General features: G+C 46.6%; 1 protein-coding gene across 1 annotated transcript in view; it reads left to right on the forward strand.

The window, feature by feature from the left end:
- Positions 1-6,534: 6,534 nt before the first annotated feature.
- The window catches only part of LOC113407151 (gastricsin-like), a 19,362-nt gene continuing 14,297 nt past the window's right edge, over positions 6,535-11,599 (forward strand). Inside the window, exons 1-4 of the mRNA XM_026655251.1 lie at positions 6,535-6,675; positions 7,809-7,926; positions 9,174-9,292; positions 10,095-10,294. Of these exons, the coding sequence (XP_026511036.1) occupies positions 6,550-6,675; positions 7,809-7,926; positions 9,174-9,292; positions 10,095-10,294 (563 nt within the window). The 5' untranslated portion in view covers positions 6,535-6,549. The remainder of the gene's footprint in view (positions 6,676-7,808; positions 7,927-9,173; positions 9,293-10,094; positions 10,295-11,599) is intronic.

Raw genomic sequence — 11,599 nt, forward strand, 5'->3', positions numbered from 1 at the left:
CTAAAGTCAAAAGGCCCAGGCACATCTGTGTTGACCTCAAGCTCTTATCCTGTGTGATTCTCCTCGTTCTTACTTGTACTGGTGTCTTTGATACTAAATATTTCTGACGTGGCGGAAAAGCAAAGGCACTTCGGGGCTCTGGTCACCAGGGATTCAAAGCTGCTCTGTCCATAGAGATCGGTCTTTCTGTGTAATTACTTCTGTGGGTTATTACTATGGATATCCATTCAGTCCCTGTTTATATTTCATCCAGGTGTAACCTTCAAGGCAAAGAGCCTTAGTGCTGTGTGAGCTGAGGAGCGCTCATGTCTTACTCTAATGTGCACTAAGAATGTATACAGAATAAATGGAATCTGACGACTATCTGGTGGAGGGTGTGGCTTGTTTGCTGTTAAATAGAGAATTGTCAAGTTTAAAGATGAATTTTAGTTGCTCGTTTAAGTTGGAGACCCACCGTGCTGTCCAGAATCAATCCTAGTGTAAATAGGCACTTTCCTTCATGCAACTCCGCTAGTGCTCCGAATCCTGAGCTGCTATGCCAGTCTTGGCCTCCCCATACAGCTCTGCCAATGCACCTCTATCCCAACCTCCTGTAACCTATGCTATTTCAGTCCTGGACGCCACCTCTAGCTCTGCCGGTGTCCTGCAATCATGGCCTGCAGCACTTCTTGCTATTCTATTCCTGATCTCATGAACAGTTGTGCCAATGCACCCTAGCCCTGACCTACACTACGCTCTGTTTTACCAGTCCTGGGCTCCCCACAAACAGTTACGCCAATGCACTTCATTTCTGACCTGTTGCTGTTCCAGTCCTGTGCCTTTCCCAAGCAACGGAACATAGGCTTTTCCATGTGAGATCAGCCCATTGCTCCATCAAGATCCAGTATCCTGCCTCCAGCAACAGCCTCTGCCTGGTTATTCACTACTTTTGCCATGTTGCGGGAGATTTTCAAAGGCAAAATGGAATGTAAGCACCTGGCTGCATGTGGACCCTTGAAAATCTCACTGTTTATAGAGAGTGCTTTGTGGAATATGAATGACAGTTCCTGCTCAAAAGAGCTTAAATCTAACCTGGATAATACAATACAGAGACCACTGGTTCCAATGAAAGGAAGTGAAGGGGCATCGCAAGGGAGGTATGTTTGAAGTTATTTGAGGGGAGCTTCTTGGCTGGTGGGATTTTGGAGGCTGTGCCAAGCACAAAGGGGCACCATCGAGCAAAGCATAATAAGGACAATGGGAGGAGATGGAGAAAGAGACTTGAGGCCCCAAAGTGCTTACTAGCTACAATCTATTTAGCTTTGAGCTATCACTTAATAAAAGGCTCCTGTTTGAACTTCTTATCAGCTGTGAAATGTACCCAAATAGTTCAAACTGCAGGCAGTAGCAGTATTGCCAATCTCAAGCATTTGAAAATTACATCAGACCCCCCCAAAATCATGAGATTGGCTTAAAATCATACGCTTTTTAAAAAATAAGTATTTGGGGACTTTCTTTGTGCTTTAGGGGTCATGCTTTCAGGGTTTCTCTGCAAACAGCGCTATAAATGTGTGGGTTTTTTTTTTTTTAATGAAATCTGAGAATCCTTTGATTTCAGTGGTGTGACCGTTAAGGAAACCACCACATATCACAAGACTTGGGGACAGTTCCAGTTAGGGAAAATCATGCTTCTCTAATCTACTAGAATTTTTTGAGCTTGTTTGACCAAGTAGTGAATAAGGAGGACTGGTTGATAGAACTTATCTGGGCTTTAAAAAGCCTTTGGCAAAGTCCCTCACAAAGAAGTTCTTAAGAAAACTGAACGATCACAGGAGTGAGAGAGAAAATTCTGTCATGGATCAGAAACTGGCTAAGAGACAGAAAAGAAAGAGGAGTCAATGGCCAATTTTCAATCTGTCAAAAGGTTAACACTGCAGTATGCCACAAAGGTCCACGCTAAGGCCAGTGTTTATTATATTAATGATATGGGTTGGGATGAATGAAGCAGTGGCAACATTTGCAGACACAATGATTATTTAGGTTAAAACCAGAGAAGTTGGCAAAGAACTAATGATGGCAGATAAAATTCAGCTTACTAGGTTCTAAACTGATAGAAATGACACAAGGAAAAGACCCTGGTGTTACTGAGGTCAACTTGATGAAAACCCCGGCTTGGTGTATAGTAGTGGCCAGAAAACTAAATAATGTGTTCTAAAGATAGAGATTGAAAATAGTACTGTGTAGTTATGCCGATTTTCTCAATTAACACTACATCTGAACCTGGGATTCTGGTTGAGATTGTCAAAGCTGACTATGATTCATCCACCCACCTCTCATTGAAATGAGTGAATGTTGTGTAGCCAAATTGCCTAGATGACTCTGAAGTTCACTGATTTGTTCAGTTCTGGTCTCCCCGTCTACAAAAAGCATGTTAGCAGAAAGAGAAAGGGGCAGAGCTGGGTGATAGTCCCCACTCTCTTCACACTGAAGCCTTTCCAGGACTCATCATACTATCTGTTTTGGAGAGGAGATGAATAAAAGGGGTCATGAGAGAGGAATATGAAATAATGACTGCAATAGAGAAGTCTCAGATGCTCCTGTGTACCCTAGTAACTTCTTAAGACAAAACCAAATCAATATCCAATAAAACTGAAAGGCAGTGCATTTTAGAACTGACGGAAGAAAATACATTTTTTACACAGTATGTAATTAACGTATGGGACTCATTGCCACAAAAGATAATTGAACCTAAAAAAATTGGTAGGATGTCAGATGAGTAGATATTTAGATCAATAATGAGAACATCCATGTTTGGGTCAGACAGGATAGAAAATGCACGAGGACTATAAACCTTCATGCTTCAGGGCATACAACAACCACTACTGCCTGGAGTCAGGAATAAAGTTCCTTTAGGAGCAGGTTACTCCATAATTGTCCACTATGATGTTCATTGCAGTGACCCATGAAGCATCTGCTAATGATGGCCACAGGATCCTGGACTTAGACAGGTCATTGCTCTGAACCAGTTTAGCAATTCTTACATTTCTAGTGTTGGCAATAAATCAGGCTTCAGCTGATACAACCAGGCACCTGGCCTCTTGCCCATTTTTAATGGAGCTTGAAGGAGAGGAACATTCTGCAAGACCAAATCAGATCTGAGTGTGTGAGGTGGGGTAACAGGGTTCGTTCCATGCCCCTTTCCCACCCACGTTCAATTTGCTTTTCTGTAATTTTGGCCCATGGGGCGAGCAGTTTCCACTGTTTATCTAGGCCCTTGGTGATAAGGGTCCCCTTGAGTGAGCTGATATTTATATTTGCCCTTTTATAATAAAAATCCAGAGAACAGGATATGGGCCACGTAGCATATACCTCTGCTGAGAACAGTCACAGTCTTTGGGGGTGGAGGGTAAGAGCTGCTGCTTGCGTAGCTAAGCTTGAGAGTCTTCCTTCTCCTTGCTGTTCTGCACCTCTCCCTGTTCCCACCGATATCCAGGAGATCAGACATCTAAACTGCTGCAAAGTATGGGACTGCTTTTGTGTCAATAGGCTGAAGAATTTACCCATCTGCAGTTAGGAAAAGAGACTATGGAGGAAGCAATTCCATAAGACTTGATTGGCGTGAAAAGTTCTTCCAGTGTTGACAAAGTGACAGTTTAAAAAGAAAGTGGGGTGGGGGGTGGGGGAAAGGGGAGACAGACACCTCCCATCCCCAGCTATCTGCCGGAAGTAGCCACAATGCACTCAGAACAGGGCTACACACTGGTGGTTTGATCCAGACACTGGACTTGATTCAGGAATGATTGGGTGAAATGCTCTGGTCTGTGTTATGCAGGAGCTCAGATTAGATGACCGAAATGGTCCCTTCTGGCCCTTCCCCCTGTGAAATCTTTGCAAAACCCACCACAGTCGATCACAAGGGTGCAAGTGAAGCTCCCTGTGAACTTAGCAGCAACAGGACAACACTGTTGCCCCTGGAACTGGAACCTCTGAAGTATAGATGAAATGTCCAGAGGGGTTTTTCTCCTAGCGAGTGATGCACATCTGGAATTCGCTCCCCTAGCAGCTCGTGTCAGAATCCACCTGACTCGGGGCTCAGGAGCAAACAGCGATAATGGTCAGGACAGGGATTGACGTTGGAGGGTATCGATGGGAACTGGATGATGAAGTGGTGGCCCCAGCTGACGGACGCAGGAGTTGAGCTAGTTGCTGCCGAGTAGTGGGGAAGGTTTTGCTGTTCCTGTCCTGTGCACAGGGGGGCTTCGTCCTCCAAGGCCATTGATAAAGTCTCCCTTGCAGATCCAAGGGTGATCGAGTTTATGATCAGAGCTCTCCGCCCCCGGTGGTCTGCTGGGCTGTGCCTCCATAGGGATAACAACAGTCCTGTGTTATAAGGGATGCCCCTTATTTAAATACAAAATCACTACGAGTGCCTTTTATCCCGTATTTCAACCAGGAGTGTAGCACTGCCAGCAGCCAGGGTGGTCCGGAGGATCACTCTGGCACCTGAAATCAGGGGCAGAACCGTGCTCCACCACTGGGATTGCACTTTGTGAAGTGCCGCCAGTTGGCAACTTGACCTGGCTGTATGGCGTCTCAATGCTGTTCAAATTAGTCCCGGCCGCTCCTCCGTCATGCCAAAGTGGCCTCTGGACCCCCTGCTGAAAGTTGGGCCTTCACCCGGCATTGAAATCTGAAATGGCACCCTGCAGAGATTTCTTCCTCACCGCACAAGAGGATCAGGAGCTGCAAAAAGCAGCAAGAAATACCCTGGTGAGTGTTGCTTAATAATAATAATAAATATGCAAACTACAGACACCAAGTTTTGGCAAGTTGCCACCCCCACCTCTCCGCAGTGTCAGCCAGATCGATGTGTGTGTGCGCGCGCTATGAAAACCGGCCTTTATTTTTGAAATACAATGTTGGCAACCCTAAGTATTCTATTAAGTCCCAGACAAAAAACGATTAAAATGGAATTAAGGTTTAGAGTGCATCTCAGTATGGCAAGGTGAAAAACAGGACCGTGATCATCTCCAAACCCAAGAAATTCAGAGTTAAGATTTTTATTAAGAAACGGAAATGCACGGTGAAGGCACCCAAATAACTAACTCTGCTCTGTAGTGACACCATTTAATAGCAATAAGATTACGATTAAGGCATTTTAGTGTTTGGTATCTCAGCTTAGACAAAACTGATTTTTAAAGACACTTTTTGTGCATCTCCCACTGCTCCATTAGTGTAACTACTGGGCAGAGTTAAGGTTAAGCGTTACCAGTGCACCTGCAATTACTTTTGAGGGCAAATTGGATATTTGTGGGGCTAATGATGACTTTAATGTTTGGTTTTTTGCATGTAAGAGTCTCACCTAACCTTGCATAATCTCTTTTAAGTACTTAGCTGGCCTCACTACTGCAATTTTTACTGTACTTACATGCAAAGATTTGATGTACTGTCACGCACTCAGTGTAACTGCAAATGCAAATTAAACATACAGTTGCACAAACAATGGGGCTCTTGGGGGTTATAAAAATCCTTCCCTAAAATTCACCCCTTGGTTGTTTTTAAAAGGCCACAATGGGGACATTCCTGCCTTCCAAGGTGAATGGAGCTCCCCTAATCAGCAGAGGCTGTTTCGATATGCAACCCACACCACCATGTTTTGTTCTCTGAGGAACATTACATACCCTTGTACTTGTCTGGCCTCTTGAAAAGTTACAGGTGAGTATTGGGATGGAAACAATGCAGGTCACCCAAAACTATTATAATCTTGTTGTTCTTTCCATTATAAGCCAGCTACTGTGTGTGATCAAACTTTTCCTCCTTTGGAGAAAACATGCGATAGAACTATCAGACTGCAAGCAAGTGGAAGATAAAGGGGAACAAGCTGGTGGGTTGTTGGGTGTTTTGGGAGTTTAAGAACTTCGATTCCTCTTATCATTCCAACATTTCTCTTCAAAGAGTAATTTAAAAGTAAAATGGCAATTAGCCTTCTGATTAAGCAGCTGTTCTTGAGATAAAGGGCCCTTAGCCCTGTTAGGGCAAGCCGCAGCATGAAGTGTTATTGACAGTTGATAAGCTTCTGATATGTGAATGAGATAGTGGCAAAAGGAGGCGGAGACAACAGTGCACCCTTTGGGTATATAGGCAGGGAGCCTGGGACTCCAACCTCAGCCACCGCGGTGTCCAGGACTGAACTGGGGGACTGTTTAGAAACTGCTTGCAAAAGAAGAGCATCATGAAGTGGCTGATCCTCGCCTTGGTGTGTCTCCACCTCTCAGAGGGGATGGTGAGGTGAGCATGGAATAACAGTGTGGCCACTTGACAGCGATTGCTGATTATGCTGGTGTGAAGGAAAGAATAGGAACGTTGTGGGGAGTGGTTTGAGAAGGAGAGTGGCACTCCTGGGTTCTGTCCTTGGCACTGCCACTGACAGGCTCTGTGACCTTGGACGAATCACTTAATCTCTCTCTGCATTAGTTTACTTATCTGTAAAATGGGGGCAGTGCTACTGAGGGGAGACTTGATCGCTGTCTTTCTGTTCTGTGCAGAATCCCCCTGAAGAAATTCAAATCCATGCGGGAGGTGATGAAGGAGAAGGGCGTACTCAGGGACTACCTGAAGAACCACAAGTATGACCCAGCCAGCAAGTACTTCAACAACTTTGCTGTTGCCTATGAGGCCCTGGTTAACTACCTGGATGTGAGTATGTGCCTGATTGGAAAAAATAATGACAAAAATGGAGCAGAGACAAGGAAAAGATAGAGGCTGTCAACCATGGAGCAAGGATGGGAGGAAAGCGAGAAATTCAAATGGAAAATATGATCTCCAACTTGCACCAGCCCATCTTCTGTAGGACGGTTCTTGTAGTGTACAGGAATCGGGTAGTATCCCTTTAAATAGTTTGTGAGCCCTCTCATGGTGGTCACCGTGTTCTAGAGCAGCCAACCAGAGCAGCCACATGTATGTAGCTAAGCCTTGCGTGTTTGTGTCTACAGTAGAACCTCAGAGTTACGAACACCTCAGGACTGGAGGTGGTTTGTAACTCTGAAATGTTCGTAACTCTGAACAAAATGTTCTGGTTGTTCTTTCAGACGTTTACAACTGAACACTGACTTAACACAGCTTTGAAACTTTACTATGTAGAAGAAAAATGCTGCTTTTAGCCATTTTGAAACAAGCACGGGAGCAATTTCCTTACCTTGTCAAATCTTTTTTTTAAACTTTCCCTTTATTTTTTTAGTCGTTTATATTTAGCACAGTACTGTACTGTACAGTATTTGCTTTTCTTTTTGGTCTCTGCTGCCTGATTGTGTTCTTCCAGTTCCAAATGAGGTGTGTGGCTGACCAATCAGGTCAGAACTCTGCTGTTCGTAACTCTGAGGTTCTGCTGTAGTTAGTAAACACAGTTATTTGGGACTCAGCTATGCCCTGTGGTTCCTCCATATAGATTTTTGTTCTGTGAGGAGTAAAAGACCCAACAATTCTCTCGGCCCTAATAAAGAGCACAGGCTGCCCTCTAGCTAGAATATATATTTAAGAAATTGAATCTCTCTGGAGGAAAGCGAAGGGTTAAAATGGAAGGGGGGAAAGTTTGCCCTTTTTTGGAAACCCTCTAGCAGAGTTGGAGTTCTTTGCAAAACCTCTAACTGCATGAGATTCCACCGTCTCTTGTCACCATCCACCCACCTGGCAGCCCCATTGGTTTGAGATTACGTATGTGGTGCAGATGGCAGTGACTGTCTCCAGCATGCTCAATAGTACTATTGGTTGGCAAGTGACATGGATCATGAGGAGGAGAACCTGTGATGAAAAGAATGCCCCCTTTTCTCTAGATGTCCTACTATGGGGCAATCAGCATTGGAACCCCACCCCAGAGCTTCCTGGTTCTCTTCGACACCGGCTCCTCCAACCTGTGGGTGCCCTCGACGTACTGCCAGAGCCAGGCCTGCAGTGAGTAATCGCCATGCACAAGGGGCCGATGGAAATGTCTCTACCATGGAGGGAGGTTCTCTATCACAGTATCCCATCCTGGGCACTGACCGAGCCGTAATCCGGATTGTTCGTCAGGAATAATGTAGACGCCCTTCAAATCCCAATATGCTAGCAGTGTTCTGAAGTCCCACTGCAGACAGAAAGATAGCCAAGACTATGGAAGCGCATGTCATTTACGTAGTTTGGAAGCTCTGTGGGGCGGGGACCCTCTTTTTGTTCTGTTTGTACAGCGCCTGGCACAGTGGGGGCTAGTCCATGACTGGGGCTCCTAGGTTCTTACGGGAATTCAAATAATAATTGATTTATTTTTAGATATACACGCGCACATAATTTAAAATAGATACTGTTTGATTATATAATACACACACGGACACACAAATTATTCTTCTCTTCTTTGCTTCCCATCCATCAGCTCAGCTGTGACCCTTGAGGCCGAACAAAGTCTGTCCACCACTTCCTACCTCGTACCAGCTTCGTGGCTTTGTTCATCTTTGAACCTTTTGTTGTATGTCAGTCTCCACCATGTCCGTCCAGCGCATCCTTGGTCTTCCTCTATTTCTACCTGCTTGCAATTTGGTATCTTTCACCCTGTCTGGTATCCTTCCTGCGTCTGCTCTTGACACATGTCCAGACCTTCACAGTTGTCTTTCTTGGATCTTCTACAGCAGCGTTATTTCTTACCCTGTTTATATGTCTATAAAAATAAAATCAATCCGTGTATTACAAAGGGTAGAAATTCCTATTCAAATGCTTTCAGTCCCATAACAGCTCCACTGCTGAGGTGTCTGAAGCCCCAAAAAACTGTTTCAATCAGTGTAGGCACATGTGACAGTTTCAGACGGCTGCATGCAAAGAAAGAGGCAAGCCAGGGAAGGATGGTCCCGTGGCTAAAGAACAGGATTGTGGGGCCGGGTTGTGTCTCATTGGGCAAGTCACTGCCCTGTTTTGTGCCTTCATCCCCCACCTGTAAAGTGCGGGTGATTAGACCTACCTCAAAGAGGAGCGGTGAGGCTTAATTGATTAGTAACGGGTGCAAAGTGTTGGAGAACCGCAGGGGGAAGGTGCTACAGAAAGGTCAAGTTTTGCCATTATTGGACATTTCTAGAGGGGATTAGTGTTGGGCTCAGTTCGGGGTGGGGAGCTTCGACTCTGAATCGGTTATTTGCACAAGCTGACAACTGACGCTGATCTGTGTTTACCTCTAGCCACCCACACTCTGTTCAACCCCAATGACTCCTCCACTTACTCTTCCAATGGACAGACCTTCTCTCTGCAGTACGGCAGTGGCAGTCTCACTGGAGTCTTTGGCTATGACACCGTGACAGTAAGTAATAGCATCAGCTGAGGAGATGACATAGTTATTTGAGCTTCGCATGAGCTGGCAGGTGCTAGCATCCGAACTCCTTCAGCAGGCAGCGGTAGAAAGTCTCTGATTTCCCCTGTAGGCCCTGCCATGAGGGGGCTGAGATCACTCACTCTAGCTAGTGAATATACGGCCCATCACTCATTGGGGAATTTTCTGTTCAAACAATGCCTTGCCGAGGGCCAGAACCGAGACATCTATTCCACTTTTAATCTCCAGATGATAAGGATATAATCTGGGTTTTTGAAGTGGGCTTTCAGAAATGAGGTGGTTGGGGAACAGGATGTTTGGGAGTATTTCAAACAAAACCCAAGGCACTCAGCATTCTTTTTTCAACACCGTGAACCTTCAGACCCCCGGGCTGTGTATGGAGAGGCACCTGTAGCTGGGAAGCCTTTCTTTAGTTGGACATCCACTAGTTGCAGAGCTTTGGAGGAATGTCTGAGCCTCAGTGGGTCTTGCTAGTAGTAACAACATATTATTGTAAGAGGCAGCGTGGTCTAGTAGTGGGAGTCGGGAGATCTGGTTTTTACTCTCAACTCTGTTTCTGACGGGCTGGGTAAGCTTTAGGTAAATAGCTTCCCCTGTTTGTGCCTGTTTCCCTATCTATAAAATGGAGGTGATGATACCCACAGAAAGTGCTCTGAGATTTCTTGGCTGGTTAGATAAGTGCACCCAAAGTTCTCCTTCCTGGGTTTGCTAGGTTCAGTGGCCTGCTTGCTCTGTCTGGTTGTAATGGCTATTCCCATCTCTTGCTCTGCAGATCCAGGACGTTTCCATCACAAAACAGGAGTTTGGCCTGAGTGAGACTGAGCCTGGCACCGACTTTGTCTATGCTCAGTTCGATGGGATCCTCGGTCTGGGTTTCCCTGCCATTGCTGCTGGCGGTGCCACTACTGTGATGCAAGGTCTGATCCAGGAGAACCTCATCAGTGCCCCGCTCTTCAGCTTCTACCTGAGTGGGTAAGTAGGAGGAGGCTATTCCCCTGTCTCTTTAAGCCCGTCTGCTGTCTTTATATTTCCCATGATCCTTTTCCCTTTGTGTCAGCTCCTCTGGTCTCCCATGCCCTGAGGAGGGCCAACAGCAGAATAATGGTTAGGAGCAGACTTCATCCTTTCCCCTGGAAATGTGTGCTGCTTCTCTGCAGCCCCTTCTTTTCCCACTCAGAGCTGGGCAAACCGGTCAGTATGGGGAAGCTCACTGAGGTCATTCACCTTCCCCTCCCTGTGGTGAAGGTTCTACCCAATCAGACGTAGCATGTTCCTTAGGGGCTACAGTCTCTAGGCTTCACTGTACCATTTCTGCTCTACTCCACTCTGATTAGGCCTCAACTAGACTATTGTGTCCAGTTCTGGGCGCCACATTTCAGGAAGGATGTGGACAAATTGGAGAGAGTCCAGAGAAGAGCAACAAAAATGATTAAAGGTCTAGAAAACATGACCTAGGAGGGAAGATTGAAAAAACTGGGTTTGTTTAGTCTGGAGAAGAGAAGACTGAGAGGGGACATGATGACCGCTTTCAAGTATGTAAAAGGTTGTTACGAGGAGGAGGAAGAAAAATTGTTTTTCTTAACCTCTGAGGATAGGACAAGAAGCAATGGGCTTAAATTGCAGCAAGGGAGGTTTAGGTTGGACATCAGGAAAAAGTTCCTAGCTGTCAGGGTGGTTAAGCGCTGGAATAAATTGCCTAGGGAGGTTGTGGAATCTCCCGTCATTGGAGATTTTTAAGAGCAGGTTAGACAAACACCTGTCAGGAATGGTCTAGATCAGGGGTCTCAAACTCAAATGACCACACGGGCCACATGAGGACTAGTGCATTGAACCGAGGGCCACATCACTGACACCCCCCACTTGCTGCCCCTGGCCCCGCCAGCACTCCACCCCTTCCATTAGGCCCCACCTCTTTCCACCCCTTCCCTGCCCCAATCCAACCCCTTCCCCGAAGTCCACACCCCAACGCTGCCCCCAGCGGGTGCAGAAAGGGTGCAGGGTGCGGCGGGGGCTCAGGGCAGGGAGTGCAGGAGGGGTGTGGGATGCGGCAGGGGGCTCAGGGCAGGGAGTTGGGGTGCAGGTGGTGTGCAGGGTGCGGCAGGGGGCTCAGGGCAGGGGGTTGGGGTGCGGGAGGGGTGTGGGATGTGGCAGGGGGTTGGTGTGTGGGATGTGGCAGGGGGCTCAGGGCAGGGGGTCGGGGTGTGGGATGTGGCAGGGGGCTCAGGGCAGCGGGTTGGGGTGTGGGATGTGGCAGGGGGTTGGGGTGTGGCAGGGGGC

The sequence above is a fragment of the Terrapene carolina genome, unplaced genomic scaffold, assembly GCF_002925995.2.
Source record: "Terrapene carolina triunguis isolate 2854851 unplaced genomic scaffold, T_m_triunguis-2.0 Scaffold199, whole genome shotgun sequence".
NCBI classification, from domain to species: domain Eukaryota; kingdom Metazoa; phylum Chordata; order Testudines; family Emydidae; genus Terrapene; species Terrapene triunguis.